This window comes from Falco punctatus (genome assembly GCF_963210335.1).
Source record: "Falco punctatus genome assembly, chromosome: 16".
NCBI lineage: Eukaryota > Metazoa > Chordata > Aves > Falconiformes > Falconidae > Falco > Falco punctatus.
This window is the reverse complement of record NC_137596.1, coordinates 124,009-150,253: the sequence shown is the minus strand read 5'-3', so window position 1 is coordinate 150,253 and position 26,245 is coordinate 124,009. Positions and strand designations below refer to the sequence as shown.

The following is a 26,245-nucleotide window of genomic DNA, read 5'->3' as shown; positions in this document are numbered from 1 at the left end:
CACCAGCTCCCTGCTCTGTACGTATGCGAATCAGCAAAGCAGAGGACTACTCCTAAAACAGGTATTTCTCAGCCCCAGGCTCATTTCCTTTGTCCAAATTCATCTGTGGGGCCTCTGCTGGAGGTTGGTCTGGGACTGGAGTGGGCCACTGGGACATGCTTTGCAAAGAGGCAGCTCCAGCTAACTGAGAGTCACATCATTAAATCCAGTATAGTTAATTGGACCTAATTAATCATATTCAGAAGTGTAATGAGGGCCTTGTCCACAGGGGTCTTGTGAAGGTCTGAGCTTGGGGCTGCCGTTCTGGAGAGGCAATGGGAATGAACAAATCCTAGAGCCTCCTCGGAGGTGGCTTGGGACCCAGCTTCCAGGTCCTCCAGATATCCTTATCAGCAAGAAGTGTGACAGGACAAGGCCAATCCATCTGACCCTGTGGCCCAGTATCCCCTGCATCCCTCAGAGACAGAACATGTCAGGAGCTTCTGGGAGGCTGCTCCCAGTTCTTCCCAGGGAAGGCTGGAGTCACAGTCACAGGTGGCTTCCTCTTGGTCATTGACTAGTGCGGAAGGGAGACTTTTTATTTTCTGGGTGTATGTTTTGCAGCCCAAAGGCAGGAGAGCCCTGTACAAGGGAGGGATAGGTCACAGCCAGTCCAGGCATCTCAGCCAGAGGGGCTCGCTAATGTGCTAATGTACTGGTGACGACTCCTGGCCTGAGCTGCTGCCATGGTGGTGGTGGTGTTGGCAGAGGGAGGCTTTGAGGAGCTCCAAGGACTCTGCTTTCCTGTCTCCTCCTCTCCCTGTCTGTCCTAGTGTGGGCGTAATGATAGAGGAGGGAAAGGGGAGACTGGGAGTCGGAGTCAAGCGTAGGGAGGGCAGCTAGCCTGGCAGATGTTAATTAAAGACAGAGGCTCAGCGTTGAGCCGGCAGCGGCTAGTCCTCCCACTGACCTTTCCCAGTCTCGCTTTGCCACTTTCATGTGCGCGGGCTGGGAGAGATGCAAAGGACTGTGATGTAGGAAGCCTGGGAGTCTGCAGGGAAGCAGCGGGAGGGAGAAGCAGCCAGAGGGCCTGGGAGGGACAGGTGGCTCTGCAAGTCGTCTCTGCACCAGATGTGGCCGGAGGGAAGGAGTTGCCAGTCTGCTGCTGGCACCGAGCTGTTGTGCCAGACAGCGGCGGCTGGGTGCTGTCTATAACCCACCATGCCTGTGCATGCTGTTGGCAGGGATGCGAGCCTAGTGCTCCTACTGGGAAGGATGAAAGCGTGAAAATATGTCACTGCTTGTTGATGAGGCGCTTGGGAGCTCACCAGAGAGGCAGGGAGGTGTGCGGCCTCCCTGCTGCCCGGTCCCTGGGAGGGGTACAGGGGGTACGATCAGGGGGATGGTATGAGCAAACGATTCCCAAAGGCATGCCCGGCGCCTGGCCACCCGCGTGGGCTGCGGTCCCCGCGGGAGAACCCGGGGCCTCTGTGCGCGGTCCCCGCGGCTGCTTTCCCGGGTGCGGCTGCGGCTGGGCAAAGCCCCCCAGTGCCAGGGGCGGGGAAGCGGCTTCCAGGCACCTTCCTGCCTGGCGGGGGGCGCCAGGGCGCTGCCGGCCCCGCTGGGGAGCTGGGGGGGCGGCGTGGCGAAGGTGGCGGCGGGCTTAGCCGTGGCCCGGCGCTGCCGCCGCTCCCCGCGTGCTGCTCGCGTGAGGCGGGGCGAGGCGCGCGCTGCCCGCCCCGCCCCGCCGGGAGCCCGCCCGTGGCTCGCCAGGGGGCGCTGCCGCTCGCCCTTCCCGCGATCCCGTCGCGGCGGCCCGGGGCAGGGACGGACACGCGCGTCCCTCCGTGCCGGCACCCGCCCGGTCCCTCCGTGCCACCCGCCGCCTCTTCCCCTGCCTCGACTGCCTGGGGCCAGGCCGGCTTCCCCGCCGCGAGCCGGGGGAGGGCGAGTGCCGGCGGGGGCGGCCTAGTGGCGGCTGCGGCTGCGCGTGCAGGCGGAGCGGGAGGGCAAGGTGTGTTGGCGTTTTCAATCAGGGCCGCCGCTCCCTGTCGGCGGAGATGGATCCCTTGTCCCTGGGTCCCCTCTAGTTCTGCAGCGCTCGGGGATGCTGCCAAGCGGTCCCTGCCCCCAGCTCTCTCTTTCTAGCCCACCCCTGAGCAGTTAGCCTGCTGCAGACAGGAAGGTGACACATCCTGGTTAGGATGCTGCTGGCATCGTCCAGAAGTGGGTGGACTGCCTTAATAGCCTGATGTGCGTGTGCACTTGTGTGGCTCCCTTCTGCCTTGCGAGGGGGAGGGAGCAGGCAGAGAGCACAGGCAGCCGGTGAGCCAGCTGTGTGTGCTTTCAGCTGCATCCTGTGTGCCTGGAGCAGCAGCAGCCCCCAGCCGGGCTGCAGCTCCTGGGGTCGGTGGAGGACTGTGCTCCTGCTGCCCAGCTGCAGCAAATGGTGCATTTGAGATAGGCGCTGCCTGCGCCCAGCTACCCCTCTAGCCACCTTGTCTCCTGCCTCCCTCTGCTCCTTGGGTCTCGCCCACCTGCCCCCACTCCCGTTACCACCACCCCGGTGTAGCTGTCGGTGCAGGTTGTTGCTCGGGGGAAGAGGGTAGTTTTGGCGCACAGAAAACTTGTTAGTAAAGCCAGGAGCGTGCTGCCCTTTCCAGGAGCCGGGGCCAGCCTCCGTGTGCCTAGTGCACGGATTCCGGGAGAGGCGGCAGAGGGGGCGCAGGCTTGGACCTCCCCGGTTCGGCGCGGTGGCAGGGCAGGACGAGCAGGGTGTCAGAGCGACCGGCGCTGGGAGGCTTTGCAGGCTGATGTTCGGGGGGTAAGGCAGGGCAGGGGGATGCTCAGTCGGAGGGAGTGCGGCTGTGCCGTGAGGGGGGGTCTGGGGTGCAGCACGGCCGTGTCCCGTGTCCCTGCGTGGCCGCCCGCGGAGGGGACGGCATCTCCCCTTCGGCTGTGGGTGACCCCAGGGCGGGCCGGCGCTCCCGGGCGGGACCCCCCGGCCCAGTTGTGGTTCCCGGCAGGCCGCTGGGCGGCCGGCGGAGCGCCCGCGACAAGGAAGCGGTTAATCAGCGTGTAGGGCTTTTATTTTGACAGGGCAGCGCCTGGCTCCGCGCTCGGAGGAAAGTGAATGATCCTGTTTCTCCAAATGATTATTCAGGCTCCGGCGGAGAAAGGAGCACTCGGCACGCAGCGCCTCGCCCCTCGCCACGGCGTCCCCGCCCGCGCCCGGGCCGCCGCGCCCGCCGGCACCGCAGCCCGCCGCCCGCGCCCGGCCGCCCGCCGCAGCGCGGGGAAGCCGCCCGCGGCCCGGGGCCGGGCGGGCAGCCGGGGCCCGCCGCGGCCGGACGCCCACCCCCGCCGGCGGGCGCGGGCTGGAGCCGCCGCCGCCGCCGGCGGAAGGAGCGGCGCGGCGGGGCGGGAGGCTCCGCCGGCAGCGCCGCCCCCGGCCCCGGCCCCGCGCCCCGCGGCGGGCGGCCGAGCCATGAGCGCGGCCCGCGCCGCCGGCCCCGCGCCGCCGGCCGGCCCTCAGCAGCCCGCGGAGCCGCGCCGCGCCGCCCCGGCGGGTTCGCCTGGCCTGCCCTGAGCCGCGCCGCCGCCGCCGAGGTGAGTGCCCCCACTGGGCCCAGGCGGCCGCCGCCCCATTGTTCCGCCCCGCGGGGGCCGGGGCTCCGCGCCGCCGCTCCGCGCAGCCGGTGGCGGCCGGGCCTGCCTCGGGGCTGTCACCCGGCCGCGTCCCGGGCGCGGGGTCTGCCGCGCTGCAGCCCCCGGGGGGCTGCGTGCCCAGCGGGCGGGAGGGGGGGGGCGCGGCGGGGGCCGCCGCTGGCCCCGGCTCGGCCTGCTCGGCGCCCCCCCCCCCCCCCCGCCGGTCCGTGCCGCCGTGGGCCGCGCTGTCAGCGCTCCCGCTGCCCTCGGGCACGGCTGGGGCCTGGCTCGTACTCGCCTGTCGGGCACCGCTCTTCCCGGGTCCTCGCGAGCCGTCGCCGCGGCCTCCTGGATGAGGGACGAGCCTCGAGCAGGGCTCCGCTCCAGATGCAGAGAACTTACTTGCATCGCGCCCGGTTTTACCCGGGCTGCTCTGGATTCTGCAAGACGTTTTCGGTGCTGTTAAAGCCCCGGGGAGGGCTGGAACTGGGATCCTGGTAACCGCAGTCGCCGCATTGCACGTGGGGTTTAAATAAACTCTCCTGTCGGAGCCCATCCTAAGCATCTGGGGAGACCTCTCCGCTCTTTGCAGTGTCCTACTTGATGGGCTTCCATTCGCTCTTGAGGTAAACTGGGCATGTGGTCGGCTTGGAGGAAAAAGGGGGGGAAACACCGTAACATACACGCTTTCCTTGCGCGCAGAGGGGAACCGATGTAACAAAACCTCCTCTGTGTTGTACTAGGGACGTGTCTTTAGCAGGTGGTGAGCTTGTCCTAGCCCTGCTCTGCTGGCAACCACTTGCTGGAGTAGAAATGTGAGAAGGATGCATATCTGAACACATAAGTAATGCTACATGACAGGGCAGGCTGGTGTTTTGTTGTGTGCGATGTCTGGCCGCCTTGGGGGCAGCGCAGTTTGACAGGGTGTTGGGCTGCCGTGCTGTACAGTTGTGTCCTGGCTGCGTGAGGCGGAGGGCTGCCAACAGTGTGGCACAGAGGGTGACCATGTGCCTTTGGCTGCGGTGTGTCCCTGCAGAGTGGTGCTACAGCAGGCTTAGCTGCACGCTCCTTGACCTGCGGGATCCGCGCTGTGAACGTGGCTACCGCTCATTACTCTGCCCAAACGCTGTTTCATGCCAGGCACGCAGCAATGAGATGCAGCTCCTTCCATCCGTCAGGCGCCAGGTCTCTGCAAAGGGATGTGTGTGCGCGCCTTGTTTTGCTACTTTGGTGGCAGAAGGAGTAAGAAAAGTGAATCACAGAGGAAGCGATTTGCCCAAGGTCGCATGGCGAGTCTCTGTCAGTGCCGAAGCAAGACCTCCTTTGACTCCAGTGCCTGCAATAATGCTGGTGGCAGTCACATGTGGGTATGTAATACACACCCAAGGCCAGTACTGGTGCAGAAATTGCCAGGTCCACATTGTTGCCTGATTCTCTTTTTCCTTGGCTAGAAAGATGAGCATATCAGTGTGCTGTGTCTGCAGCAGTTGTTTACTCCACTGGGGACTTTTTCCAGAGCATTCATGCCCTAAATGCTCTAGAACATTTTTGTCTGTTTTTGAACCTGTGAATTTGCTATTTCAGCTGGGCAGAAGGGGTGATCGGTGCCTCCCCACCACCCTGACCTGTACCTTGGTTACCTAGAGAATTCATTTCGTTGTGTTTGGTATTTTCTGCGGTGCAATGTTGTAGGTGTTGCTATGTCTCCCTGCCCCTTAAAGTCCCTCTCCTCCTTCCAGACCCCCCTGCCCCTCCACTAGAAAAAAAAGGCAGCAGCTAAAGGAAAGCTTACTTAGAAACTTGAAACCGCAGTTGTTCAATTGAAGAAAGTAAAATAGTTATGCTTTGTACTTTTCAGCCCTCCACCTTCTGCATCTCCTTCGTGTTGCTGTTGGAAGCTGGCGCTCTAGCCACTGTGTAGCAGAGGGGACAGACCGCTGTGTGAAGTGACTGAGCCATCACAAAGCTGCAAGTACTGAGCTCACTGGGCTAGGCTTCTGCAGGGCAGCTGCTGAGGATGTGCTGGAGCTGCTTTCAGCTCTGGGCAAACTTGAGCCCATGGAGCTGTGGACCTTGCTTGTGCTGGCTTGGCCTCCCTAAGGTCCTAAGGTTAACTCAGCCTTTGACTTTTCTATTGAGTCATTGACGCAGCTGGCATCATGTCCTTCATACTTGCTGTTTTTTTGGTGGGGGAAAACCCTTTGCTTTTCCTTCTCAGCGCTACTGTTCTTTCCTGCTGAAATGCTGTGGGTGCTCTCCCTCCCAGCAGAGCTTGCTGTGCTGGAGGGGTGTGGTGGGAGGGAGCGGTAGCTAGAGAGGAGTCTCTTGCTTCCCTCTGCAGGGAGCATCAGCTGTGTCCCAGCCAGTGACTCTTTCTTGCTGCTGTAGAGGTGTTACTCTTTGTGGCTTACTCTGATTGCCTTCAGTTGGTTGCAGAGTCCCGAGTAAAAGATGGGTCCTGGGATTGTTTTCCCCACCTCATCTCTTGTTGGTACAGTGTGCGGTTCAGCGTCGATGTCAAGACAGCCTTTGCTTCTTTGCGCTGTCTCAGGTGATTGTGTCGGTCTTGGCTGCTGCTAAGAGTGAAAGTTTTTAGCCACCAGAGTGCTTGAGGATGTGTCTGTGTCCCCCTGAGCTCCAGATGTCCTCTTGCTGGCACTAGTTGTGTATTCCAGCTGCTGCGGTAGGTTTTAAGCTGCTCAGGTCTAGCCATTTCATGGGGATGGCACAGGCTGGCTTCCAGCTCTTAATTCCTTAGGGTTCCATCCAGTTTTAAATACCCTGTCTGATGGATCTCCCAAGCAGGCCTCCTCTGGGGGAGTAAGTCCCCTGTGAAAAGGCACACATTTGCTGTTCCTGTCTGAGAACGTGTCGGGAGTCTGTTCCACCCATGAGCCCCTGAGCTGCTGTTGCTGCCTCTGTCTCCCAGGGATGCTGTCCGTCCCCCATAGCCTTAGCCAAGCAGAACCCCAGAGCTTGCCCTGCAAATGTAATTTTCCTTGTGCTGGTGCTCTTTTGGCAAAGAGCCGGCATTGTGCCAGTGCCCTGGAAGAGGGGGAGCATAGGGGAATTGTGCTACGTTTGTGACTACTTTTGCCATTTTTAACAAGAAACTTGCATGGATATATGATACAATGAAGGATAGAGACATCATAGCAATGTGATGTACAGATGCAGCAGCATTTTGTCAGTGTTATTTAAGCTGTATCAGTGAAGTGCTAGGAGGGTTGCCAGCTTGACTCTTCTGGCAAATCAAAATCTAATGCAGGTCAGGACTCAGTGTCACTCAGCTGTCCTTTCCTCCCAGGAAGATGTTGACTGGTAAATGAGTTTTCTGGTGATCTCGCATGTGGTTCTGTGTTTCCGGGGGTGTGGGAGCTTTGGATGCTGACTTTATGTAGTTGATCTCCATGAGATTAAAAATACCCGATGAGGTTTTTTGTAGCACTGAAGCTGTGGAAAAATACAACCATGTTGGAGCAAGGGGCCTATGAAGCATTGCAGCTGCTTTCCCTTCTCAGTTGTGTGTTTCCAGCATCTCCGTGTGGTGCAGGGGGTGAGGGTGGCCAAAATGACATTCCTCAGTTCTTCCCGACTTCTGTTCCAAAGCTGCTTGCTACTTTCTGGCAGGTCATTCTGCTCCTCTGGTTTGGCTTCCCTTCTGCGAGCACCACCCCTGGCAGCCTCGAGTGGAAGGTACCCAGGAACTGTTACCGGAGGTTGGCGGGGATGGTTTCTGTTGCTGTAATCTGCTCTTCCTTGGCCTCTCCCTGGGAGGCAGCCCCAGCCACACCACGTGGCATGGATGAGAGGCACCCTTCCTCCTTCCGTGATGCCTGTTCCAGGTCATCTGCTTGGCATCAGGCCCTTCCTGGGAATGGGGAGCTGGCTTTGTTTTCTTCCTACCTGATTTTCTTTGAAACTCAGAGGTGGAGAGGGTGATGGATTTTGTTCTAATTGAGACCAATTCACGGTGGTGTTTGCAGTTGCCACAGGGCTGTACTCAGCAGGAGCCAGCACTGAGGAAGCCATTAGTGTCACTGGCACCTGCTTTTGATGTAAGGGAGGACTACGCAGCTTGCCAGCCCTGCACGCTCCCCACCTCCTTGGTGAGCAGAGCCATGCTTGTTGGTGCCCTGGTCCCTGGTGCGGCAGGAGAGGGAGCACGGGACACCTTGGCATGGCTACCCAAAGCCTGCGCCAAGCCCTTGGAAATGGGCGTGCTGCTGTTGGGCATCCCAACCAGCTCCAAGTCCCGCTTGCTTGGAGCCGGACCTCCCTTCCCACCTTGCATGCCTGCTGCCCTTCTTCCAGGGTGTGAGACGGGCTGTCAGAGACATGCAGCTCCCAAACAGGCAGGGTTGCCTTGATGCCAGCTATGACCCTCCACTGGAGAAAGCAGCGTGAGGATGATGGGCTGTGGCACCCTGGAGACACAAATGGGAACCTGTTCTGTTCTCGCTAGGTGCATGTCCAGGCTGGGTGCAACCAGTGGGATGAGGCCTGCTTCCCACTTGCTCAGCCCCTTCTGGAGAGGTGGGCTAGATTTTTGGCAGCTACTGGTGTCTGGGCGCAAGTGGCCCCCTTGTATCCCAGTGTCCTTGCTGGATTGCCATAGGGGTGCATCAGGCAGTGGTTACTCGCCCCTCCACACGGCCAGTGATGGGAGGGCAGGGCCTTCACCTGGCATCTTGTCCTGCTGTGTCCTTCTGGGTGGCTGCAGGCAGAGAAACATGCTAGCTGTGCCTGGGTGTCTTTGGGAGATGGCGCTTCCCCGATGTGGACAGATTGTCTGCCAGCTTTGGCCAGAGCTGCTAGAGAAAATGGTGCTTTGTCTCTGGGTTTTGCTTCTACCAAGAGCAGTAGCAGCTAGGTTTGGGGTTTTGTTCTTTTCAACTGCAATTCGAGATGCCTTGAATCCTAGCTAGGGGATGATGGGGAGCCTCTTCTGATGCTGGAGTAATAGCCTCAAGATGGCTTTAAGACTGGGCTGTGCGCGGTGCCCAGAGGTGGGGTGTCACCCTGTTTGGTGAGGAGCTCTGCTGGAGCCAAGTCCTGGGCCAGAAGCCAGGTTTGTGATTGTGCCAGAGAGGGCGAGACTTGGAAAGCGAAGCAGAGCTCCTCCTGTGTGAGAGATGGCCTGAAATACCGAGCAAAACCACAGAGTGCTCCTTGTTCCTGCCTATGCCTACTGGTCTTCCCTCTCCCTGAAGTATGTGGGAGGCCACAGAACAGATCTGCTAGGGAGCAGATCTGTGTTCCTCAGGCACCTCTGCTCCATCTTGCCTCTTTGGGCTGCTGGTTGGGTTGTTTTTTTTGCAGTACTGTTTTTAGTTTGTTTTTTTTCCCCTTTTAACCCTGCCTCTCCTGTTGCCGTACCTTCCCCATCCTTGCTGCCGCTGATTTGAGGGCCACCTTCTTGCAGACAGGCTGTCCAGGGCAATGCTGTTTGTGGTTGCACTGCTCCTTCTGTCACAGCTCAGCTGAGCAGCTTTCCTTTTCCTTGCTTGGCTGCTTACTGCAGCAGCCGAGGAGAGGAACGGGCCAGGATATGGTTTGTGTAGAAGATGCTCCGTGGCACTGACTGTTTACAGGCTCTGTGCTTCTCAGAGTGTGAGCACAGGAAATGCCAGGCTCTGCTGGGGTCTGTGTGAGCAGCATGGCTCCTGCACGCTGGGTGTCTTGCAGCCTCTGGCAGTAGCGATGTTCTGTACAGTCACGGGCCAGGAGAGGTTTTAAGCATTCTGCAGAAGCAAGGGCTTGGTTTTTTTTTTTTTCACCTCCGAAATCAAGACTGGGAGGAAAAGTGGAAGGAAATGACTTAACCAAGGACAGGAAAGGAATATGGGGCAGAGCTAGGAACAAAAGCCAGGATTCCCAATTCCTGCTCATCTCTCCTCTCCTACTCGGCTGCCTCTTTGGGTCTGGGCCTCCTCTTTGAATCCAGGTGTAAGGGGGCTTTTCCAGGCCTTCTGAGAAGCCAGAGGTCAGGAGCTTCACTCTCCTGAAGTACCATCAATGCTTGGTGAGTCTGTGAGCTTTCCAGGCTCCCAAGCGTCTCATCTTCAGGATCTGCCAAGCTGAGAAAAAACTAAGTTAGGAAGCTATGACTGGTGTGGTTACAGTGGAAGTTGCAAACCATGTCCTTGGCTAGCGAGTTGAGTGTCTGGTTTTCCCAGGAGCACTGTGGTCCTTGTCCAATGTGTGCTCTGCAGAGAAATGTTGCTCTCCCAGAATGCCTTATCCTTGTTTGGAGGGCCATACCCAGGTTTCTTTTAAGGGTGTAAGTTAAGGGAAGCTCTTTCTCTCTGCTTGCAGTGTCCCCTGCTGAAGCTGGCTTCGTGGATGGTCTTCCTTGGCTTGCCACCCAGGGCTTGGTAGTTCCATCAGGTGTGCATTGGTTGCCTGGTTCTTCGGGCAGGGACTCTGTGGAACACTGCAATCTTCCTAGTAGAAAATGCATTCTTAATATCCTTTTAGGAGGAAAGATCCTGCTAGATACCTGTGTATCAGTGAACAGTTGTGCTTCCCTTCAGATGCGAAGGTGACCGTTGCTTCATTCTGTTGTTATGCAGTGCTGGGCTTCTGGCTTCTTGGAAAAGGCAGAGGGTGAGGCTGGGATCAGTAGAGGATGCTGGTTTATGAAAAGGCAGTTGTGAGTGTCCTGAGTAGCCACGCTGTAGTCTCCATGCTTAGGGCAGTGGGAAGCTGGATGGGGAGCTCCAAAGGGCAGTCACTGAGAGCAAGGGCTGCATCTCTGGGTGACTTCCCAACAGCAAACTTGCCAGGGCTGTGGAAACCCCTGCAGCACTGGAGCTTTTACCACTTCCTCGGCAGGATTTGTTCCAGCACTGGTCTGCAGTGGAGGATCGGGCCAGACAGGGCCTGAATGGAGCAGGTCCGGCCACAGGCGAGCCTCAAGCGCGGCACTTAGGCTGGGCTGAAAGCTGCCTGTGTCCTGCCTCTGAGCAGCCTTGTTTGAACTTTCTCTGGCAAGGAGCAAAAGGAACCCGGGAGACCTAGGGCTGGTCCAAGCAAGTTTCCTCTGCTCTCCCCGCCCCCAGGTGCAATGGGGGGAATGGAAGCAGCTCCAGACTGCTGTCCCGGAGTGGAGCAGTTTGGGGGAACCTTGGTCACGACAGCTTTTAAGCACTTTTTTTTTTTTTTTTTTTTGCCTCTGGTGTTCCCTGCATCTTGGGCTGCAACGCTGGGAGGGGGAAGTGAAACTGCGGTTCAGAACAAGCCCTCTGGATGGCAAGAAAATTGCTGAGTAGCCAGTTTCCAGGTTGCGGAGGTCCTAGCCAGGGCCTGGTGCGGCTGCCAGAAGCAACAGGCTTGGAATTTCCTCTGCCTGGTGCCAGCTCCTCTTGGGCTGGCCGCAGCACCTCTGCTGGGGCTGGGGCTCCTCTCGAGCCTTGTGGAAGGGGCACTCCCGGAGCAGGGGTTATGCCGGAGCTGCCCCCCTCACTCTCACAGCCTGGTTTCTATTTTCTTTTCCAGGGTCCAAGCTGTTTTGAATTATACAGCCGGTGCCTCCCGCGGGGCTCCTTGAGCAGCCGCCTAACGAGCTGAGCTCCTGACAAACTTTGCTCTGGCTCTGGCTATGCTTGGAAAATTTTACAGCCTTTTCAGAAAAAGGAAATGCCAGGAAAGGCCTGTCTCTTCTTACTTTTATGAGGGGGTCCCAGTTGAGAGGGGGCGAGATGGATTTGGAAAAGAAGACAGGAAGGATTTTGTATACTGCGGTATATATGCTTTCTAGTGATTGGGGTGAGCGGGCTTGGTGCCTCTTACCAGAGTAGGGCACAGTGGGGCTGAGACCTGCAGGGCTCTTGGAGGGTGCACGGTGGCCACAAAGAAGAAGCAACTCCTCTTCTACAGGGTGGTGGTGGTCTGTGTCTTCCCTCCCAGCTGCCAGCTTAGCTACTGGCTGTTTAATCTTTGCTAATTACTCTTTTTTTTTTTTCTGAACAGCAGTGGTTTTACTTCTACTGTGGTCACAGCCAGTGGCTCCTGCATGTGAACGCGCTGCATGCTGGTCCACAAGGCTCATGGGAGGGACTGTCACAGGATGCAGGGCTGGTGGCCTCGCCATCATGGGGGACAGCAGAGTGCCCAGGCAAGGTGCTGGTGGGCACAGGGATGTTAGGAACACAGGTGCCACAGCACACAACATTTGACCCAGAAGGGACAGTCTTGTGTAATTTGCCCCTTTGGCTGAGCAGGCATTTAACAGTAGGAGAAGCCAGGACACAAAATATGCTGTGAGTTGCTCACCTTTCCTTGGTAAGATGGCAGAGCCCTCAGTTTTGGATGAACTCCCCCTCGGTGAGGTGCTAAAGGTCTTCCCTTGCATTTGATTTCCTTCAGCGGAGCCTACCAGTGATGGCACTTCTCTCCTGACAATCCCTTCTGTCCAGAGAGGCACCGGGGGTACTGGCTGGTCCTTGCCATCCTCCTTGCATGTGTCCTCACAGTGTCCCAGATCCCTTTCCAATGGTAAAAAGGCATCTACAGGGACAGGGGTGTCAGCTGGAGCCTGTAAAACTGCAGCAGCCTGGGGAGTTGCAGGGCTAATCCAGTGGGAGGGATCGAGGCTTCTGTGGGATCCATAGGCATCAGCTGCTGCCAGTCAGGGTGGATGAGCATCAGGCGTGGGCAGTGATGGCTCTGGGTGGAAGGAGCCTCATGCTGGTTTCGCTTTAAGGGCTTTGCCTGTTGTGCCTGTCAGGAGCACGGCTCTGGATAGCTATTTGATTTGGCAGCTGGCGCAGGCCTGGCAGCCCTAAGGATGGGTTGTGGGCACCAGAACCTTGTCCTCCTCTCCCTTTTTTCTGTTACTCCACCTGTCCCCAGCTTTCTGCTGTGTTGGGCAGGAGAAAGCACCTCCCTGGGACTTGCATCCCCTCTTCCACCTGGAAAATATGTGATACGTTCCCTTTCCTCTTTTGGGGCTCACAGGCAGAGGCTGAGATTGTGTTTGACAGAGAAGCCCAAGTGCCTTTGCTCTGCTGCTGGGAGGCACAAGAGCAGCTCTCCTGTTGGCTTCTCGTGGAGAGGAGCTTCTCTGTCCCAGCTTCTACCCAGAGCTCCAGGCACATGGGGAGCTGCTGGGAAAAGTATTCAAAAAAATAGCTAGATACCTTTTTGTTGTTATTTATTGCTGCAATGCCACCTGTGTATATCTGGTTTAGAATGGCTGAAGTGGGTGTTCTTTGTACTCTAGTTTTCCTAATTTTCAACAGGGAATCGTGTTTCACGTGAACTTGATGCTGTGAAAGAAAAGTCCCAATCCCTGTTCGCCATCTTTACTGTGAGAACAGCACAAACTCAAAGGAAGACCAGATTAGTGCAGGGGCATGGCTGCATTACAATCAGTAGCACCTTTCCTTCCAAAACATTTCCACGGGTCAGCGGTTCAGTGGTGATGTGCCTAGGCTGCCCACCTCTGTTGAAGAGTTCTGTGTGAGTGTTGGTTGCTTCTCACTCTCTTAAAAAAAAAAAAAAAGGCAGCACCGTATTCATTGTTTGAATCTGTGCTTTGGAGCCTGTTTCAGAAAACAAAACCAATCAAACTAAAACCACTTCTGAACCCAAACCTGGTTTTGCTCATTGAAAGTCAGTTTCATGAGTTGAAGTTGCAAGCCTTTTGTTGGTCAAAAAGGAATTACTTTCCCTTAAGCAGAGCTTCAGTGAAGATACGTCCTGCCACTTACAGATATTTTGATGTAAATGCAATTTTAGCCCTGATATTGCAGGTGCATGTGTTTTTTTAGTGAGAAGAGTAATTTACCCACATGTAAATTAACAAGTGTTTGTGCAGTCAGGATCTTAACTGTAAGCAACTGCTCCCCACCCCGCACAGTGGTTTCCAAATATTCAGAAACGCGGCTACTGGTGGCAAATGTTTATCATTTACTTTATTATGCTTTTTAATCAAAAGTAATTTTACAAAGTCCTAGTCTAATTAAAATGCATTACTTATTTTAGTAGGGTTTAGGTTGGGTTTTTTTTTGTCTTTTTTTTTTTCCTTCCCTTTTTTAAGAGCCCCAGGTATTTTTCTTATGCTGGTGTGGACCCCTATGCAACAAATCTAAGGCTATTGCAGTAATAGGCTGCCTTCCATAAGTACTTTCCCCAGAACTCCCAGCAGCAGCTTACAGGCCCTTCGAGGTCTGCAGAGGGTAAATCTAGCACCAGCGAAGCAAACCAGTCGCCCTAGGATTCCCTAGTTCTTAGGGTAGTGCTGGCTGTGCTGTTGTGCTCCAGGGCCTTTCAGTGGAGGGGGATGATGCTGGCATCCCTCAGGGCTGCTGATCCGTGTCTGGGTGATGCCGAGCTTTGTATTCATCTCACTGCAACTAGATAGAGAGGTTAATTGCTTTGCCAAACCTCAGGCTGAATTGAGATTGCCAAAGAGGGTAGCAGTGGCTGATGGTTGGTTAGTTGGAAGGGGAGGAGGGAGAGGTGAGGGTGTGCAAGAGCAATGCCGTGTTTTGGCATAGCCCTTTCTCTGAGACCTGATCCTGAGCATGTTGGATGGCTGCTGTTTCAGTGCCTGATCCGTGGCTGTTGCTGGCTGTAGGGGATGCAATGGCTGGAGCTGTGGTTGCTGTTTGTAGTAATTTTGGAAAAGCTCTCGGGGGTATGCAAAGAGTTGATTGCTCTTGGAAACTGACAGAAAAATGCCAATAGTAAACATGTCAGTAGGCCAGGCACATACTTTTCTTGCTGCCTCCTTGACTCCCCACGGGGCACAGAAGCTGATGTCCCTGGAGCAGCTCTGTTGTCCCACTTAGCAGACTCAAACTTGGCTCGCACGTAAGCGGCTCAGCTTGAGGTGAGAGCCCAGCAGCACTCCTGCCAGACATGATGTGCTGATGGTCAGGGAGGGGATGAGGCAGAGCTGGGACCTGGCTCAAGAAGAACACGTGCCATCCAAGCTCCCTTTTGCACGCAAGGTGTGCACCTGTGGGGTCCTCCCTGCTCTGGAGACCTGTGGCTAGTGGCTGACCCAGAGTTTAGGAAGGAGGAGAGGTGTGGGGGAGTTGGGATTGTGGTGTGAAACAGCGGAGAATCTGTGCCTCGACCTTGGCCAGTAGACTAGTCTAATGCCTTGTCTGATTTGCATATCAATTAATTTTTATTTTAAGAGGACTCAAGTGGACCCAAGTGCCAGACTGCATCTCAGTATGCTGTAGGAGGAGTCCATGAACTGCTTGATTTGATCTGAACAACGACCCTGAGGGTGGTATTGCTTAATGAGCCAAAGACCCCTGGCTTAAGTCAGTTCCTTCCCACCCGTAATTGGCAACTGCCGATTTTTCTGGGGGTTTTGAGGTCCCTTTGAACAATTTGGGCAGTGAGTGAATGTGAGAGGGTCGTGTAGACCCTGGCGATGGTGAGGATGCTGTCTGATAGGAGGATGGCTTGCCTAGTATCTTCCACTGCCCTCGGATGTCCCAGTGCCTGGGGACCAGTTCTCTAATGTACTGTTCCCCACCACCGTATGTCTCACCAGACCAACGCTGCCTGGCTCACCACATCCCAGGTGCGGAACAAAGCCTAATGCCAAAGGGTGGTTCCGGGGTGGCTGCTGGACGCAGAGCTCCCCTGGTCAGCCTCACTGCTGCGGGGCAGGGAGGAAGCCAACCTCCCCTGCCCAGAGGCAGGAAACAAGGACCACCGCGTGGGCTGCCTCTGATCCCTGCCGGCACCTCGCACTTGCCGTGCCCGGGCTGTGGCTGTCAGTACCTGGCTGTGGCATATGCCAGGACTAAAGGCAGCTTGTGGGCTGTAGCATGCTGCTTTCGCCCAGGCTCTCCATGGCCCTGGCATGACAGCTGTGCTGGGGCTTGTAGCCGTCGCGGCTTCCCGGGGAAGGAGGGTCTGGCAGTTTTCATGTCAGGGCTTCTTCCTCCTGCATTCGAGGTCTCTTGATATTCATCCTGAGGTCTTTCTCTGACCCTCAGCTGGGTTCCTGGGACTCCCGCTTCCCATCGCTGAAATAGTGATTACTGGAGGGAAAGGCAGTGTAAGCTTTCTCGGCAGTCTCTGTCATGTTTGTCCTGTTCAATTACAATGCAGCAGCAGTGGCACCAACCACTGCCTTCCTCCCCTCGCTGGGCTGGAGCGCTGCAGGCTCTCGGCAAATGCTGTCTGCAGACATCTGCTGCCTCCTCCCCCACCGCCTCCTGGCAAGCGGCATCAGCTTCCCAGCGAACAGTCTGCTCTTTGCATCACCCCCTGCATGCCCGACCAAAGCTCCTTTCTGCTCTTACAGGCTCCTTCGTAGGACCTTGAAATGGTGGTTTCCCTGGTGCTGGCTGAGCTCCAAGCAGCCTTCCGTCTCACAAGACTGTGGCTGAAAAAAAATCAGGGTGCCTGATGGAGGGGAAAGGCTTATTAAAGGTGATGCTTACCCGGTTCTGGCTTGTGATTCAAACAGGCAGCCCTCTCCTTGGCAGGTCTGCAGCCAGTGCATGAGGCCTGAGGCAGGCATGGAGTCTGGGGCAAAAAGCTTGGAGCTATTTGACTGGAGCAGATGCGGCAAGGTCAGCTGTGAGCTGCAGCCCTGGTGCCAGAGCTGGATGCTTTGGCCCAGTGTCTGGCTCAGGACTGTCGTGCGCAGCTGCGGAGGGCAAAGTTCGCTATTCCAGGTATTCGTCTGGCCCCTTCAGGGAGAAGGGAGGTTTGTTTCTTTCTGCTGTGGCCGAGTGATGAGATGATGTGCTCCTCGGGTGCAGAGGGCAGCGGGGCTGTGGGTTTCTGGCTCCTGAGAGTAATCCCCAGGCTTGGTAGTGTTGCTGTCTTGGCAGCAAGAAGCACCCTGCAAAGTGGCGTTTCTGTGGCTTCAGGCTCTCGGCACTGCAACACCGGGTTCCTGTCTGTGGTTATGCATTTGACACCAAAAAGCATGGCAGCAGCCTGAGAGGAGATTTTTACCACAAGCCCAGCCAGTCCCCCAACACGACAGTCACCGAGATGGCCTGGCTGCACCATGGGTGCATCTGGCCTGGGAGGGATGGAGCGGAAGGACTTAACGAAGAGGGCACAGGGAGTGTAGCAAACTCCTTTCTCCTGAAGCTGGTGAAGCAGTAGCTGGGAGCATGAAGGCAATGCTGGGCTGTGATCTCAGGACCCAGAAGGTGGGCTGAGGTATGTGGATTAGTTGGAAGAGATGGTAGAGGATGAAAGAGGATTCAGCAGCTCTGACTGTAAAGGCAGGTTTGGGAGAAGGAGCTGGAGGTATTGCAGGTGGGACATGAAAACAGGACCATGGAAAGGTGAAATAAACGAAGCCAGTGGGAAAATTTGCCATTTTGTACCTGGATCAGAAAGATGCGAGCACAATTCAAAGGGATTTAAGACAAGAAGGCACAAATATGTGTTTGGAGGGAGAGGGATCATCTTCTTCACTGTGACCGTCTTTGTGGTGGAGGGGTGCAGAGCCACAGCCAGACCCCCCCCTGCTAGATTGGAGGAAGCGTGGTTTACAGAAGAGCACTGCTTGGGACACGGTTAGTTGACAGGAGGTTCTGGCCTTGCTGTTTGATCAGCAAGGCTGTGGTCCATGCCTGTGACAGGCGTTGAAGAAGCAGTAGTGGGAGAGCTGAGTGACTGCCACTGGAGGGGCCTCTGAAATCACCTGAGTGCCTGTGAAGGATGTGGCACGGAGATGTGGCTAGGGCCAGGCATCTGCCTGATAGCAAGCAGTAAGACCAGGGCTGCATGGTGAGCAGGGCCAAGGCTCTGCCGTGTCACCAACAAAGGGCCCTGGTGCACCCGTCAGCATGCTTTTGGGTGCTGTTTTTTGGCAGCCAGGACCAGTGCTGCTGCACAGAGGGGAAGAGCCTAGAGCAGATCTGGCAGCCAGACCCGAGTTGAGTGCTTGGGTCTCCTGTTTGCCTGGGCAGTAACCGCAGGCCTCCCCCCCTCCTCCTCCTCAGCACAGCACTGAGAACGAAGGAGACGAAGAGAGGGAAAGATGGGGCATGTGTCTGAGAGGAAGATGAGAGACGCCGCTAAGAAACAGAACTGAGCTCGCTTCCTCTTTGTGTGCTGGCGGATACTCGGTGGGGTGGGGGCAGCGGGGCTGGGCTGCAGGCCAGAAACGCTCACACACATCCCTGGAAGAGGAAGCTGAAATGCTGCAGGAAGCCATGCTCTCGCCTGCACTGTTGATGCAGAAATGCAGAGCTGGTGCATCACAGGGGTGTGACAGCAAAGCCATGCCTCCCCCCGGCCAGCCAGGCCCTATCTGTGATCCCGGGAGGAGTCGGCTAAGGAGATGAGGGAACCCTGGCAGGTGCGCCCCCCCCACCCCCCATGGGAGCATCACTGGAGAACTGGAGACGAGGGAACCCTGGCAGGTAGCCTTTAAAGGCCGACCCCCCCCCCCCCCCCCCCCCCATGCCCCCGGGGAATGGGAGCATCACTGGCAGCTGGAGGCAAGGCTGGTAGATCCTGGTGTTTACCCGATGCTGAGGAGAAGCAGAAGGTGCCATGTGGAGGCTGGTCACTGCCTGCCCCAGGAGATCGGCAGGGAAGTGGAGGAAGGCCATGGGGCGTGACGTTACCCTGGGAAGAAAGTGCCAGGGACCAGGAGGTCACTGGGGAGGACATCCTTCCCTAGGGCAGAGGATGGGTGCCAGGAGTCCAGCAGGACCCTGCACATGGGAGCATTATCTCCCGTGGGTGCCCTGGTTAGTGCCCCTCCTTGTGACTTTGTGCCTGCAGGCTTCTCAGAGGCAGTGGAGACAGGTGTGTGAGCTGCAGGAACTGGTGTCAGGCTCAAGGAGAGTGGTGCCTGGGCTCTTCTCCCTTCTACAGCGGTGCTGGGTGCATTGCTGTGAGCCGCTTTTCCCTCCGTGCCAAGGCCAGCACAGGGCCTTACCCCAGCACTCGACTCTTGCTCTGCTGGGCTCTTGTTTTCCCCAGCTACGGAGCCTGGCTCCTGGACCTTGCCTACTGGTAGGACTCGGTTGCTCCTGAGCTGGGAGGCAGGCTGAGCATTGTCTGGCGCGCCAGGGAAGCGAGCTGCCTCCCCAGCCTGCAGCAGCCCTCCTCCCCACACTCCTCTTCCCACGCTGGAGGGACGGAGGGGAGGAATCGCCCAGCGAAGGGTTAAGGCGTGCTCCAGCCGGCTGCTGGGGCAGCAGCCTGGGCCGAGCTGCAGGAGCAGTGTTTAGCAGCTTGCTCCAGTTGGCATCTTTCCCAGAGTGCTTTGGAAAAGCACTGACCTCTGACCCCCAGTACAAACTGAGCTCAGCACGTGGGAGGGAGAAATTACTCCCAGACCTTCAGGCTCCAGGGTTTACAAGCTGCCTGCAATAAAGCAGCCATTTTTTTCCGACAGTTACTAAATCTCCCCTTTTAGCTCTGCCGCAAACCTCTACCCGTCGCTCCCCCGCCCCCAGCCCCATGTCTTGCTCCTGCTCAAATCAGAAACATCTCCGAAGGTGAGGCCAGCCTCTTCCCCCCAAGCCGAAGGCTGGGGAGAGCTTGAGCTGACAGTCCACGAGCAGTGCCCCTGGTCCTGTGGCGGCAGGTCCCGTCCGGCTCGGCAGCTGTTCTCGTGTCTCTGCCCACAGGAGCGGCGCTGGCTGCAGCAGGCTGCCCCGAGTACCTCGCCGTAGCGAGCCGGGGGGTGGTCCTGCACCTGCTCCCGCCCGCCCACGGGGTGCGTGTCTGCACCTCTCTTTGGAGTCCTCAGGAGGCTGTGGGGTGCTGCTGGAGATGATACTGTGTCCGGGGCAGCTGTCAGAGCGCGTTTCAGTACTTGGTGTCTATACCGGGGACTGGGAGCCAAAGGGCAAAGGTTTTCTTCTTGGTTTTGCTGATGGCTGGGGCGGCGTTGGGCAAGGCATTGCTTTTTTCTGCACCTCTGTTCTTCTATCTAGAAATGGGAGTAGGAGCCACAGGGTTTGCACTTACCTGTCAGCTCCTTAGGTAACTTACTCTGTCTGCACTCCCTGCAGTGAGAGAGGGATTAATCTCCAGGGAGGCTGGCCAGTTTCTATGGGAGAATACTGTGTGGGAGGCTCGTGAGGCTTCACCAGCTAGTGTTTGTAATGCCTGCTGCAGCTGCAAAGTACCACTTAACTCACGTAAGATTTCGTGACCATCCAGTTGCATGGAAGCACCAAGTTGGCATGGGGCGGTGAGCTCTGCGTGTCTGGTGCGATGCTGAGCATGCCAGCGAGTTGTGTTGCTGCAGAGGGTGTGGGGAGTGCGTGTTCATGTTTGTACAGCACTTTGGGAACAGAAGGCACTCTTTACGAGTGGCTACTGTGCCATGGGCACTGTGGGATCCAGATAAATAAAACGGGAACTGGTATTTCAAAACAACCTCTTCCCTGCTCCTCCCACCTCCTGTGCACATTCCTCTGGTGGGGAGCAGGCGGTGGGGAGCTGCCTGCAGCACGCAGACCTTGCCCACGGCCTGAGCATGGCTGCAGCAGCAGGCAGCCTATCGCACAGCGCTCTGCCCAGCAGATGCAGGGGACCCTGTATGCAGCAGTTCGCCCTGGCCTTGCCCGTGCTGACCAGCAGGTGGGTGGCACCTGCCTGGGGACACAGACTGCTGTCTCTAGCTCTCAGGGTGGCTGGTGGGAGCCAGCTCTGGGGCAGCCCTGGAGCCTTAGGCTTTCGCTGCACTTCTTTTCAGACCCAGCGGTTTGCCGGGAGCAGTGCTGTGGCAGGAGTCTCACGCTGCATGTGGCACCAGCAGCGGCCAACCTGTGCTGTGCCTTGCTCTGTGCTGAGCCCCTGGGCAGAATGTGGCAGGGAAGCCATTTTCCTAAACATGGCTTGGGCTGGTCTAGGATCTGCTCAACACGCAACAAAAAAGCACATTCATCTGAATCCCCTTCTCTCCCCTCTCTGAGAGCTTGGTTTTGTTTTTAAATCTATATGGCAGGCGACCAAACTGGCTGAGTCAGTCAGCTGGCTGGCCACCAGAAGTAAAAATGTGGTTTTGTCCCCTCCCTCATTCCCCCTCCTTCCTCCCAGATTTTTTTTCCTCCTTCACTTAGCGACAGTTTCATGTATTGACAACAAACCTCTTTCTGCCGCCTTCTCTCTCGGGGCCAGGACAAGTGGAAGCTGGTTTTTATTTTCAGAATCAGTCTAGGGAGAGAAGGTGCAGAATGGCAGCCTGGTTTTGCCTTCTTGCTTCTGCCAGTAGTGATGCTGTCTGGGAGGAGGGAGAGCTGCCTGCTGGATCCAGGCCTTTGCAGGCCGACAGCAGCATCTGCTGTGGTACCGGCAATTAGATGGAGGGATGGCAATTAGATGAGGGGACGGTGAGAGGTGAAGGGTCTTGCCTGAGGCCGTGCAGGCCAGGCCTAGGACCAGGAGAGCTGAGTCTCCCTCTGCTGCTGGTACCCAGGAGCTGTGCCGGCCATGGGCTGGCTTTTGGGGTGCCGAAGGTGAGAGGTGAAGCTTTGTTCCTGATTGTTTACAAATGCTCCTAGCTGCCGTGTGCAGGTGTGGCTGCTTGCAATGCGCCCTGGAGTCAGCTCTTCCACTGGGAAAATGGGAGTCAACAACCCCCCTGTGTCAATAGCCTGACATCGTGTAGAGGGGCAGCCAGACACTGTGTTGTCAAGGGGGGAGCAGGGGTGTGGGGCTTCGCTGCTGGCAGGCTGTGTGGGCAGCTGGCCGGGTTTCAGGTGCCTCATGCTGTTGGGTTGCACATGACGCGTATATCCTGGGGACAGGGGCACAGGCATCTCCTCTTGTCACTGTTGTGGCAGGGGTCTGCTTCCACCTCGCTGGAAGTCATCGCTGGTAAGTGATAATACTGTTCCCTACAGCTGGGGGATTGCACAGCGCTCTCCCTGCCTGCCACACCAAGCAGTGGGGTAAAATGGGTGAAGCGGAGCTTGGATGTGTACGTGAAAAGGTTGAGAGCTCCTGCTTGCCACTGACAATGTTTCTGGGCCTCCACTTTGATCTGTTAATTCCCAGGAAGCAGCATCCAGGTTTGGGAGCTGAGCTTTCCCTTAGGCTGTCAGGGAAGCCACCAGTCAGCGTCCCACCTAGCACTCATGCCCACACATAGCCCTGCACCCAGATGTAGATGGACTTGGGCAAAAGCAGAGCGCATGCACGGGGGTGGTTTTCTGCCCCGTGGCCTGTGCTTTGGCCATCAACATCTTTACTCTGTATGCATCCAACTTCTGCAGCACATCTGTGGGCAGCCTCATGACCTGTCCCCAGGGTGGAGGGCAGATGGTACAGGGGGTGAGGCAGGTGTGATCTGAGGACTGCCAGCTTGGCTCGCTGCTTGCAGCAAGCTCACGTCCCAGCCCAAACTGCGTGACTGGTCATGGGATTTCACTGTGTCCCAGCTCCCAGGGGGTCTTTGGGCACCAGAGCATGTGGTACCTCACAGGAGTAAAAACTTACTGAGCAAAGGAGGCTCCCTGGGGTGAGAGGAGTTTTCAGATGCAAACTGGCTGGTTGGTTTCAGAGACAGATTTTCTTAATTTGTATGTTGATTTTTGCTATTTCAAATGCATAAATTGCAGCAAATGCTCCAGCCTGACTCTGGCTTCTGTGTACTTCAGCAAGAGGGCTGCATGAGAGCAAGCACCCGGTTGGCTGCCATGAGCCATGCGGGTATCTGAGGATACCTGCGCTGGTCTGAACTAGTTTGCTGCTTCCTCTGTCGTATATCACTGCTCAGTTGCGAGACATACTTCCAAGGCAGCAAAAGCAGGGGAGGGGAGAAATTGATTTACTCTTTTTTTATTTTAGCAGGAAAGGATGTGATGGGCTGAGAAATGTAAAAGGCAAAACAAATCCTCCAGAATATTTTGCTCCGTTGAAGTGAAGGGAACTTAGAGATGCACAAGGAGACTTGAGAACAGAGGGGGGGAAAGGTGCCTGCGAGCTTCTGGTAAGGCTGAGCCTCTTTGTCACATTGTTACAGGGGGAATGCAGATGCGAGGGGAGTGATGGCTATTTTGTCCCTAAAAGATGTTCCTCTGCATGCGTAGTTGTGCCCCCACCTCTCCTGTGATGGTTGGTGGCCCTTCCTGTACTAGTAAAGCTGGAGGTGGCTATGAACATGCTGTGGCATGCATGCATCTGCAGTTCATGCAGAAGCTGTGATAGCAGGACACAAGCAGTGAGGGAAAGTGGGAAGTGCTGCCAGGATCTGGTGTTTGTTGGCAGAGGTTTTTGGGACTAGCAATGAGTAGAGGGCAAAGCATGCTGCACATTTGCTGGGCACTCAGAGAAGGAGCTTTGAGGTCAGGAGGGAGCTGCTGGGGATGCATCTCCTGCATTCATTTGTGCCTAGTCCTCAGCCTGTCCTCACTTCCCTTCCCCACCTCTTAAGAGCTTGTGCCTGTAGGGTTGAGGACGTGTGGGAAGAGGAGAGCTCTGTAGCAATACCCAAGTGTCTCTCTGATGGAATAACTGTACCTGATGTAGCCACACTTTTTCCTTAAACTTACCTGTGGTCATTCACTCAGCAAATGTCCAGGACAGAAGAGGAGCAGGAATGATTTGGAAGGGAATGCAGTAACTCAGAGTGACCTGCAGATAGCTGGCACCTGTGGCCAGGTGCTGAAGTTGGAGACCGTTATTTTCCACCAAACATGGAGCCCACCGGGGGCCTGAGCTGGCAGAGGAGCTATTTGTGTGCAGTGCTTTTGGAAGTTGTCTGTGTTAGTGGCAACCTACTTGATCCTGGTAATTACCTGTTAGCTTTTGGTTTTGCTGGAGAGAATGGAGCAAGACTTGTCAGGTCTGTTTTGTCCTAGTCAGTGTTGTTTTCTGGTTCTTGGGCCCTTGCCTGGTTGGATTGCAAACCTGTGGGCATCTTGAAGTCCCATAGCTCTTTCCGAGAGAAAGACGGGGAGAAAAATAGTCCTGAAATGGCCCTGCTGTTCAAATGCTTTCCGCCTTGTGATCTGAAACCTCTGACAAACTGCCTGGCCTTCAGCCCCCCGCTTACGTCCTAGCTGTGCTGTACTCCCCAAAATACTGGTGCTGCCTTATAGCTGTTTGTGGTGTTCCTCCACCCAACGATATGTTTTTTAATGCTGAGAGAGTGGAGGAGGGAAGCAACCCTGAGGGACTACTTAACTTCCACACCTGCTTACATTCTGCTCCCCAGGCAGGTGACCGGAGTTTGGCACAGTCTGTTTCTAACCTCATCACCAGGAAAGATGCTTGTAACAAGGTCTGACCCATGGGCAAACTTTTAAACAAACACAAACTCCTGCATCAAATCAATACCTGGATCAATGGCTTTTTTTTCCTCTGTCAGAAATAGAGTATAGCTGTGTTGACTCAGTGTGCTGAGGCCGTTTCCCAGCACATCTCCCTGCCAAAGCCTGAAATGAAGAGCTGGAATTTCAAGCTCTTTCCATTTACATTGTCACCCGAGTTTAAGGTGTACCTGCATTTTAGGTTTCTTGGAAAGTCTTGCTTACGGTTCTTAGAGCTAGCTGGCTACTTTGAGTACATTGGAAGGGTGAAAGACGGTGCAGCTTGGCAAACCCTGGGCAAAACCATGGTGGTATGTACTTTCTGCCCTCTGCCCTTCCTACCAGTCAGGTTCCCTTCTAAATGCGCTCCAGGAAAAGCCAAATGACACCTCAGTAGTGCAGCACTCTGGTATGGCAGGCTTGGTCCCTTCCACCAGCCCATGTGGGCGGGTGCAGTCTTGAGAGAGCCCCCCATGGTGTTTCTCACCAGTGGGCTCTGTGTATGTGCTGGATGAGGAGGCTTAGCGCCACACGTGCTCCCTTGCATTGTGGCAGGTGTTCCCTGCCGCATCGCTGCGGGGGTTAGCGACTGGCAGAAATGGAGCGCTCTGAGACAGCCCCATCTCGTAAAGCAGCCGGGCACTTGTGTGTTTGAGGCTTTGTCTCTAGTTTTACTTGGTCTGGAAGAGAAAATCACTCTTGTGGAAGTAGTTAGAGATGAAAACCTAGCTGCTGCTGATCCTTGAGCTGTCATCACTATGTGGAGGATGGACACCGGTTGTCCCCTCCCTGTGGCTGTGCGTGCACATCGCCCCGTGATGTGGTGTCAGCAGGGCCAGCATCCAGGGCTGAGCTTCTTTGTGATGGTCCCTACTGAATAGTGGGTGTTCGAGTATGAGCTGTGCTTGGCACAGAGCGGGTGGACAGCACTGTGCCCTGAGGATGCTCAGGAGGACAGTCTGCTCCTGGACAATATGTGCAGATTTGGGAGCTGACAGGTCATTTGCCATTATGCCTGGTGAGCGTGGAGATAATCGTTGTCTCCTGGATTTGCCTGCATGGAGTGAGGCTAATGGGCTTGGCAGTCGGAAGGGTGAACCTACCCGAGTCTTTGCTATTTGGAAAGAGCCATGAGAGACTCAGAGCCCAGTCTACTCCCAGAGAAAGCTGTCGTGTTTGCAGTAGGATCCTTGCCCCGGCTTTCTCTGTGGAGCGCTTGAGGAAATCCTGCAAGCCCCAGCTGGATGTGAGCAGGGCGGTGTGTCTCTGGCCTCACACAGATCAGGCTTTACTGGCTTTTGCAGCGAGGTTCTGGTGCCTGGAGGTGGGATTGCTGAATTTGCTGAGCCAAGCATTGAACAAGAGAACCAGCATCGTCCCTTCCCTGCTGTGCTGTAGGGTAGGCCGCTGTCTGGATTGCAGTGCCAGGGGTTTGGGGACAGCGGGAGCTCGCAGGACAACCTGGTTCACGCTGAGGCCAAGCAGGGCCGGGCTGCAGCAGGAGAGGTGCCTGGCTGTGCCTCGCAGTGCTGCCGTCCCGCCAGGGGAGAGGGCACGGCAGGACTGCCGTCGCATCCACTGGCAGAGAGGCTTCCACGTTCTCTCACACCCACGCGCTGGTGCAGACGCGCACATATGTATGGGTGCAGGTTTGTACCAGCGTGAACATGCTTGTGCAGATTCACATGGATCTGCGGTTAAGCAGGCACACCCACGCCAACATGGATGCAAATGGACCCATGCTGGTGCGGGCCTGCTCGCCATCACAGAGGCAGACGTGTTCATATTTGCACAGCTCCAGGCTTGTGCTGGCACAGGCGCACGCATACATGCTCCTGCGCTCACAGACACAGGCGACAGTGCTAAGCCATAGCGCCGGTCTATTTTTGGGAGCACTCCTAAGAATTGTGAGCATGTTTCAGATGTTAGAGTCTTAGATGGGGGAAAGCTAGAACAGATGGCTGGAGGGTTCAGAGCAGCAGCCCTGCTGAGAACAGATATTTATAGGCAGATTTAACCCTTGTGTGGTCTCTGGAGCCATGTTTAAAGGAACAGCATCTGAAGCGAACGTTGTGGAGCTGAGCGGTGACCTCTGAGCGTGTGCTGTCCTATCTGGTTTCTGTGAGCCAGTTATCAGTGTAGTCTGGAAATCCTGTCTATGCTCTACCTTTCTCAAGCGCAGGGACACAGCTTTGCCTAGACTCTAGAGCCAGGTTTCTATAAGCCTCACTGAAACTGGGCTGGTTGTGCTTATGACTTGTTGTCCAAGCTGGGGCGACGGGTACTGTGGCTGCCATGTGCTTGCATGACCAGCAAAATGAGGACAAAGATTGTTTTGTCCCTCTTGCCCTGATTTTTTTCCCCTCTTTTTTTTTTTTTTCTCTTTTTGC

The 26,245-nt window shown here is 56.1% G+C and overlaps 1 protein-coding gene across 5 annotated transcripts in view; it reads left to right on the top strand.

The window, feature by feature from the left end:
• Positions 1 to 1,890: 1,890 nt before the first annotated feature.
• BCL9L (BCL9 like) overlaps positions 1,891 to 26,245 on the top strand; it is a 51,274-nt gene continuing 26,919 nt past the window's right edge. The window contains exons 1-2 of one of the 5 annotated variants that reach the window (XM_080366893.1): positions 4,125 to 4,994; positions 5,486 to 5,573. Coding sequence is in view for 1 of the 5 variants with exons in the window: in XM_080366892.1 (XP_080223018.1) it covers positions 2,426 to 2,428 (3 nt within the window). In the remaining 4 variants the exon portion in view is untranslated. The other 4 variants (XM_080366895.1, XM_080366892.1, XM_080366894.1 and 1 more) reach the window with 4 other exon arrangements.